The sequence below is a fragment of the Pecten maximus genome, chromosome 13 (genome assembly GCF_902652985.1).
Source record: "Pecten maximus chromosome 13, xPecMax1.1, whole genome shotgun sequence".
Lineage (NCBI taxonomy): Eukaryota > Metazoa > Mollusca > Bivalvia > Pectinida > Pectinidae > Pecten > Pecten maximus.
Window position 1 is genome coordinate 39,071,590 of NC_047027.1, and position 9,740 is coordinate 39,081,329.

Consider the following 9,740-nt stretch of genomic DNA (forward strand, 5'->3'; position numbering starts at 1 on the left):
GCTATCGTGTTTTTAAAATAATTTATTTTGAGAAAAACAGTACAGTTGTCAAAATAATGTACGTGCGTTCGTTAACCCATGGACCAACAACCATATGGGAACTCTTATCATGTTTTGACGTCCTTAAAATTCCACATTCACCGACGGAATCACAGACGTGGTTTGGTCATGTACGGTTCTTCAAAAATTGCAGATTTTCATATAACATTGAATTAAATTTCATTTTGTTTAAATAGCCATCCCGTGTTCTGTTATACAATAGCTCCTCCATACAGTCCAGAGTAAGAGGCTGAAAGTCCCAGTAAAACTTGTTCGCAAATAATTCGCTTCTCCCGAAAAGTACTGGCAGATCTTCGATACCAAATATGCAAATTTGTCGAACTACTTTCCCGCCACAAGGCAGATTTCCCCAGTTTTTGAATCTAGAGTTCATTATATATGGCTCCACATATCCTGAAACAGTATAAAACAAGTACTGGATGTCTTGCTACATAATTGATGAGTTCATACACATGTAATATACTAGTAGACAAAATACACGATTATATCCGAAATGATCATCAGGGACACGTAAAAAGGTAAATGGAATAGTTTGATATTAGAAATATAAACAATGACTTTTTCACCAAATTACATTTGCATTCGTTGCAGTGGAAACAGTCATATTATAAAAAACTATTTATTATTTTACAATCATAACAGTAAAAATCCAATGAAGCCATACCATTGTTCCGGGTTATCACAGGCATTATCTACAGACATATCCAGAAATATTAACCAGTCGAAATCTTCTACAGGAAAACATAACAGTATCATGTCTTTTTTGTATATAATAATATATTCATGAGAAAAAAAAAAATAATTTAAACAAATTTACCGTTAACTGAACCCCGGATCCCGAGCTGAGGGTTGTGGTTCAGAGAGGCGAAGTATGTCTCGTCTGGTACCGACGTTTTATTACACCAGTCAAGGAAGTCGTGAGCTGTTTGATTGTGTAGGATATAATCCACATAGTGTCTATTGACGGTGATATGGACAGACCCCTTCCCGGGTAGAATCCCAGCCGGGGGCTTGCCTGCTTTAGCCCATCGCTGCTTATTTGCTCTGGAATGAAAAACTGAAATAAAGACCAGAACGTATTCTTGGCCATTGTGTTGAGCGTTCAGCTGAGTGAGACAGTTATCAGTTCACGAGTGATGAAAATATTGCTAAGTTATTTCAAAGTGTTCACTCGGACAGACGTTTACATATTAACGGCAGGCATTGTCGGCCTTCGCTGAATCTCCCGTTTGGCGGTGGGAACACTGGCTTTAAAAACCTTCGGTTTGACATAAATATTAATATCTTATCGGCCAATCGAAATGCCGCTTATTAATGAAGTTATTCTTCGTCTGAAAAATAGAAACGGTATACCAAGGTACCAAGATAGCTCCGCCCATGTGCGATATTATTATCTTGCCAAAACAACCAAGACATATCACACGACGTTTCGCAGTTGTCAGATTTCCCGTAGTCATTATCTACGGAACCAGTGAGATTACAGGATTTGGTTCACGAATAATTTATGAATACTAGACGTTTTGTCCCAGTGACCCCACGGAATCGATAGGAGCAATGGAAAGACAGATCACGTGGGTGCCGATGATGATCGTCAGACAGAGGCAAGCAAATCGTAATGACAATGACATTCCTTTGCTACCATTGCTAGATAACACTTCCGTGTCAATGACTTGTATAGAAAACAGAATCCAATGGCCAACCTCGCTCGGGTGATCGCGCATCACCACCGCCAATGTGAAAATGGACGTGTTATCTAGTAATGATACAAAATGAATGTCATTGTTGGCATCTTATATCTCTGTTTATGGCCATTTATACATTCAACATTACAATATATATATATATGTATAATAGATAATAAATTGTTTTTATCCTTACGGACGAATTATAAAAGTAAAATAAAAAAAACAATTCTCCGTTAGCGCTTTCGTCTTGGCTAGTTATAGACGAAAGCGCTAACGGAGAGTTTTTTTTTTTATATTTTACTTATATATATATATATATATATCAATCTAAATTTCAAAAGTTAAAATTATTAATTTTTATTTCTAAACAGCACTTATAGGAAACTATTTACGAACTTCATCACAGCTGATTATAATTAGGAGTTGTTACAAACTACATCACAACTGATTATAATTAGGAGTTGTTACAAACTACATCACAGCTGATTATAATTGGGAGTTGTTACAAACCACATCACAACTGATTATAATTAGAAGTTGTTACAAACCACATCACAACTGATTATAATTAGGAGTTGTTACAAACCACATCACAACTGATTATAATTAGAAGTTGTTACAAACCACATCACAACTGATTATAATTAGGAGTTGTTACAAACCACGTCACAGCTGATTATAATTAGGAGTTGTTACAAACCACGTCACAGCTGATTATAATTGGGAATTTTACAAACTACATCACAGCTGATTATAATTAGGAGTTGTTACAAACCACGTCACAGCTGATTATAATTAGGAGTTGTTACAAACAGCTGAATATTATAGTCCAGATCACATAAATGATCAATTATACGTATGACAAAAATTAGTGTCATCAATTACAAAACGCCTGAATGTAAAAGTTTGATCCTAGCCATTAGGAAATATCCTTCTGATAATGTGTCTATGTTAGTGGGACAGGCCTTCTTGAACATTCGTTTGATAACGATAGGTTATGGTGTTATAGATAAGCTATAGCCATCAGACATATTATAACAGTAATGACATATACTATCTAGATAAAGTATACCTCTTCACGGTGCCACTCACGTCGTTGGTACCATTATAGATTTTCAGAACTTTCACGAGCTCTCCATTGGTTCGTAGGGGAAATTCTTGTCCTGTTAGATTGATAAAGTACTTCCATGTCTTGTATTTCCATAGCTCTTCCATACACACAAGTTCCGGCTCGAGAACTGTAAACGTCCCCCATTGAACATTCACCGATATCTTTGTAATGAACACATTTTCAAAACAGTTTGCGATTAGTGACAGTGTCTTTCGGAAATTTCTGTCAGCTTTTAAATCGATATGTATACAATAGTAGTTCTGTGGCCGGTATATAGCTCTCAGAAGTCGCTCGACTTGGGCTAAATCCTTATACACTAAGATACTATATGCTATCGGGAAGTCCTTCTCCTCCTGCGTCAGAGGATGTGTGATGTAATCCTCTTTGAAGTGTTCACAGTTCTTGGCTTGCTTCTGGTAATAATCCAGCTGCTTTGGCACTCTCTTCACTATCATCGCGCGTTTTTGCTCTGAAGAATTACCAGAAAACAGCAATGGACAGCTTAATGGTAAGACACTCTTTCTTCGAAAATCAGGAAATACGAAGTGAAGTCGCTGTTTTAGATCCTGCTTCACGTGTTCATTATCTAGCCTACGAGTGACAGAGTTATTGTGTGTTAACGGAACAAAGGTATCAAGTTTAGTTCGTGATTTGAAGTATTGCAGCAATACAGTGGTAAATATGAACACAAACACGTACATATAGAACTGGGAGGATAGTTTCCTATAGAACCCCATCACTTCTGTATTATCCACCACATCGAAGGTGACTACATAATTCCCGAACAGGTGTTGTTCACCTTCGTCTGGAATAGAACAAGACGTCATAGTGTATCATCTGTACTATAAGAACATACGTACAAAGGTAAAACAATGTATTCACATATGTTGTATTAATACATTATTTTATAGAGAGAAACAATATTGTCCTCTAAAAGACGTGTATACAATGTCAATGGATATCAGCATTTACAAGATACAAAAAATATATAAACAAAGCATTTTTAAAATAAAAAAGTACAGTATGCAATTTTTGAAGAATTGACTTATAAGATATCTTTGTAATAATTGAAAACAATGTTGTGGTACATACAAACATTGAAGATTGGTTCATTAGTATAATACATAGAAACGGACGGACATACGTCATAGTGTGTTAAATTTTCTCTTTGGAATAAAAACAATATGAGAAAAAACACGGTTTCCCATCGTTAAGTAAACGGGGGGAAATATAGGGATCCACAATCAGCAGTAATAAGAAAGTTAGTAAGAGGTAAATGTTACATTATAAACCTCGGTTACAACATCTCACCTACCTGACGATGTAGAAAGCTTCTATCGAAACCAATCCTGTTGTACGCCGTCATATAGAGGTATGCGTATATAGGTTAACAAACACCAAGTATTCGACGATAAAGTTCGATCAATGGATCAACCCAAAGTGTGTCAGATAACGACTGAGAGGTTACTAAGGTACTGATTGATAAGGCGATACAGGACCTTCTCCCCTTCTACATGTTATCGCACATACCAAACAACATCGCTCCCGAAATGTCGATTGATTGACAGGTAGGCATTCACTGTGGAAATAAGACTTAATTAGGTAAAGTACAGAAATCATTATCACCCATTTTTATCCTCTCTTTATCTATCACTTTTGTGAACGAAAGGTACTTTATTGGGGCATTTTAAAGGAGTAAAACAATATGGAATGAATTTAAGACGTACTAAATTGTTTAGTATGTTAGCTTTGACATCTATACACTAAATGTCATTTATACATGACTTCGGACATGACAAGCTTGTTGACCAAAGAAGACAAACAACTAAAACCATAGATTGAAATGAAATTGGCCGTTTGTATAATTAAACGACAATTGAAATAAACTTGCAATACAAGTTGATATTCATAAAATCAACCATATGAATCGAACTTTGGTCCAAGGTGGGGGATATAGAACCGCCACAATGGTATCTGATTATCCTAATGATCAAAAACCATAACCCACGGAAAATGCAGATCCTTCTGCCGCTGCTGGTGCTGTGAATGGCAGGTTATCCTGGCATGCCATCACTGCTATTGGTCTGTAGAGTCTAACCCGGACTGCCTCTGCTGAATCGAGTGAGGCATTGCTTGGTCAGATGTTGTATAAGGTGTACCGAAAGTGGGTTGCTGAATGGCGATGCCTTTTGCTATCATCTGATTCAAAAGTTCAGCAGTAATGTCTTTTGTCGAGGGAAAATTGGGTGCTGCTACAACAGCTGCTGCAATAACATTTGCTGCTGTTGTTACATCAGTGGCACTCCTCGCTGACTGGGTCTGTGGCCTATATATAATGATGTGGTTAACGGCCGCCCTTCTGCGAGATCTCCGGATAGGTCCGGTGGAGCCTGAAAATGAAATTGAAGGAACGAACTATGTCTGTTTACCTCAAAACAACATAAACATGTAACCAATGTTTGTGCCACAGGAAATGTTATCCTGCACAAATAATGGAAGTGAAGCTATTCAACTTGACACTGGAGATTGCACAACATGATAGTGTATGATATTATATAAACTGCTGTTGAACTGGACACAAGGTCCTGCACAACAATTAACTGCACAATATAAACAAAATGTTGTTCAACCGGACACAAGGTCCTGCACAACATAAACAAACTGTTGTTCAACCGGACAGAATGTCCTGCACAACAATTAATGATGCACAATAAAACAAAAAGTTGCTCAACTGGACACAAGGTACTACACCCCATGAACTTTTACCATAGTTATTTAACCCTGATAATAATCCAGGGCAGCATATTAATTGTTATCACGTTATGTTGATTAGGAGTAATACATTTTATATTTAAACTGAGTTTGGTCAAAGTTACCAAAACCCTACTTAAATTCATGTTACCGAACATTACAAGTTTAAAGCTCGAGTATCATAATGTAGCTTTTGCCATACGACATTGTGTTAATTGTTAACAAGCTAATGATCACTGGTTATATGATAGATAGCATTCATAAATGCACGACAATTTCATCTGATGTAGAGTGACCACGTTCTTGAATTAGTTTTGCACACAATTCAACGTAATACCGCTTCCGTGAATGAACAAGTGTAAACAAATTGGTTGGCATACTTTAACTTGCAAGCTGAATATAAACCGATATATAATTAATAAACGAATCCAAATACAAACAGACTAACAAATGATACCGACTTATCCATAAACATGTCTGCTCTTTTAGGTCAATTCCGAACGGTACAGAAGCGATCTAGTTTCTAATTTAATTCGTACAACAAGAACAGCCCTGGGCGGAAGTAAACAAAATCTCGCACTTGCGCGAAATAGACCGTAGTACTACCAACCTTATATGGAAGGGTCACGAGGGTCAGAGTTGCTGCTTTTAGCCAACTCCAATAAAAACATCCTTCCGACTGATCACACATTGATTTGATGTTACTGTTAACGCAGTCTACACCTCTGTTATATAAACCAACCGCTATCGATCTTGTCTTAGCACGATAAAAAAAAGTTGCATTATTCCCACGTGGGTCACACCGAATCCCGCACAAAGCCACTGTGCTATGGAAAGTAAGTCACTTGCTAAACGATCCTAAATATCTTGGTGATCCACAGAATCCAAATCATTACCGCCGATTTGTAGCAGTACAACTTTAGGGTGGATTTTAGAAATCGAGGTAGACATAGATGAGATGTCGCGAACCCGACTGCCCCCTTTTCCTACACAATGGACGCGAACATAGTCAAGGTCGAAACCTAAATTTGACCGTGAACCTGTCAAATCATCTCGTAACCTTCTCACAAAGCTATGACCCAGAATCAATACATCAACGGAATCCATTGCATAAGAACAAATAGAAGATAAATTCCAACCTTAAAATGATGTAAACACAAACTGACCTTGACTTGTGTCCATTAGTTATGCAGTCTGTTTCAGTGGCTGGGTAGCTACTGTTACCGTGTAATAGGTATATATAGTAAAATCACTGCGTGTGACCTTTCACCTCCATAACCCTGCGCCCTCACTCCGTTATAGGGACTATATTAAGCCTTTAATATACGCTTCATATTTCTAGATATATTTTAATTTACTCCTTAGCATGTATAAATGATATTAAAATTGCATTTTAATTGTTTACTATGTAAGCGTGATATCTATACACTAAATGTCATCTATGTAAACGTGACATCTATACACTAAATGTTATCTATGTAAGTGTGACATCTATACCCTAAATGTCATCTATATAAGCGTGACATCTATACACTAAATGTCATCTGTGAAGGCGTGACATCTATAACTAAATGTCATCTATGTAAGTGTGACATCTATACACTAAATGTCATCTGTGTAGGCGTGACATCTATAACTAAATGTCATCTATGTAAGTGTGACATCTATACACTAAATGTCATCTATGTAACCGTGACATCTATAACTAAATGTTATCTATGTAAGTGTGACATCTATAACTAAATGTCATCTATGTAAGTGTGACATCTATAACTAAATGTCATCTATGTAAGTGTGACATCTATACACTAAATGTCATCTCTGTAACCGTGACATCTATAACTAAATGTCATCTATGTAAGTGTGACATCTATACACTAAATGTCATCTATGTAAGTGTGACATCTATAATTAAATGTCATCTATGTTGGTGTGACATCTATAACTAAATGTCATCTATGTAACCGTGACATCTATAACTAAATGTCATCTATGTAACCGTGACATCTATACACTAAATGTCATCTATGTAAGTGTGACATCTATAACTAAATGTCATCTATGTAAGTGTGACATCTATACACTAAATGTCATCTATGTAACCGTGACATCTATGCACTAAATGTCATCTATGTTGGTGTGACATCTATACACTAAATGTCATCTATGTAAGTGTGACATCTATAACTAAATGTCATCTATGTAAGTGTGACATCTATAACTAAATGTCATCTATGTAAGTGTGACATCTATAACTAAATGTCATCTGTGTAAGCTTGACATCCATACACTAAATGTCATCTATGTAACCGTGACATCTATACACTAAATGTCATCTATGTAACCGTGACATCTATAACTAAATGTCATCTATGTAAGCGTGACATCTATACACTAAATGTCATCTATGTAACCGTGACATCTATAACTAAATGTCATCTATGTAACCATGACATCTATAACTAAATGTTATCTATGTAAGCGTGACATCTATACACTAAATGTCATCTATGTAACCGTGACATCTATAACTAAATGTCATCTATGTAAGTGTGACATCTATAACTAAATGTCATCTGTGTAAGTGTGACATCTATACACTAAATGTCATCTATGTAAGTGTGACATCTATACACTAAATGTCATCTATGTAAGTGTGTCATCTATACACTGAATGTCATCTGTGTAAGTGTGACATCTATAACTAAATGTCATCTATGTAACCGTGACATCTATAACTAAATGTCATCTATGTAAGTGTGACATCTATAACTAAATGTCATCTATGTAACCGTGACATCTATAACTAAATGTCATCTATGTAAGTGTGACATCTATACACTAAATGTCATTTATGTAAGTGTGACATCTATAACTAAATGTCATCTATGTAACCGTGACATCTATAACTAAATGTCATCTATGTAAGTGTGACATCTATACACTAAATGTCATTTATGTAAGTGTGACATCTATACACTAAATGTCATCTATGTAACCGTGTCATCTATAACTAAATGTCATCTATGTAACCGTGACATCTATAACTAAATGTCATCTATGTAACCGTGACATCTATACACTAAATGTCATCTATGTAACCGTGACATCTATAACTAAATGTCATCTATGTAAGTGTGACATCTATACACTAAATGTCATCTATGTAAGCGTGACATCTATAACTAAATGTCATCTATGTAAGTGTGACATCTATAACTAAATGTTATCTATGTAAGTGTGACATCTATAACTAAATGTCATCTATGTAACCGTGACATCTATACACTAAATGTCATCTATGTAAGTGTGACATCTATAACTAAATGTCTTCTATGTAAGTGTGATATCTATACACTAAATGTCATCTATGTAACCGTGACATCTATAACTAAATGTCATCTATGTAACCGTGACATCTATATACTAAATGTCATCTGTGTAAGTGTGACATCTATACACTAAATGTCATCTGTGTAACCGTGACATCTATAACTAAATGTCATTTATATTAGCGTGGTAATTAAACACATAGACAAGTTCATTCGGGAAAAACTAGCGCAAAAGTTAATCAACTCAATGATGGAGAGATTTCACGGAACCTAAATAGTAGACAAAGGAATAGGCATTACCTTATATCTCACAAAAAGTCTGAATTGATTGTTTACCTTTTCCATATCACAAAGTCTGATTTGACTTTTTACCTTTACATATCACAAAGCCTGATTTAATTGTTTACCTTTACATTTCACAAAGTCTGATTTAATTGTTTAACCCTTAACGACATTATATAAGAAACAAATACTAGAATATAGAACCAACTGAGATATGTAAACATCATCACGTCTATGTTGGAGAAGCAGGAATGCGGCTATCTAGCAATGGGAAATTAACCGTTGTAATAATCACTTTTATAATAAGCAGCTGTCTTAGCTGGTTACTTGTAAGTAAATATCAACGTAAGTGACTGATGTGGAAAAACTCTTTGAGGTCGGTGATTTCATTTAGAGGGTATTTTCTACCGATAGGATCCTCGTCATTATTTCATCTAAATATAAAAATGAACGCATTTGTTTGGTTTTTATTAATTATTCTGATAAACAGACCAATATAATCAGTCTCGTTTGAAAATA

The 9,740-nt window shown here is 35.6% G+C and overlaps 1 protein-coding gene across 1 annotated transcript; it reads right to left on the reverse strand.

The window, feature by feature from the left end:
* Positions 1–7: 7 nt before the first annotated feature.
* LOC117341076 (beta-1,3-galactosyl-O-glycosyl-glycoprotein beta-1,6-N-acetylglucosaminyltransferase-like) lies at positions 8–4,296 on the reverse strand. Its single transcript, XM_033902909.1, has 4 exons — positions 4,172–4,296; positions 2,818–3,661; positions 878–1,104; positions 8–453 (listed from the first exon to the last, which is right to left on the reverse strand). The coding sequence occupies exons 2-4, from the start codon at positions 3,591–3,593 to the stop codon at positions 167–169; spliced, it is 1,290 nt and encodes a 429-aa protein (XP_033758800.1). The 5' UTR covers positions 3,594–3,661; positions 4,172–4,296; the 3' UTR covers positions 8–166.
* Positions 4,297–9,740: the final 5,444 nt, after the last annotated feature.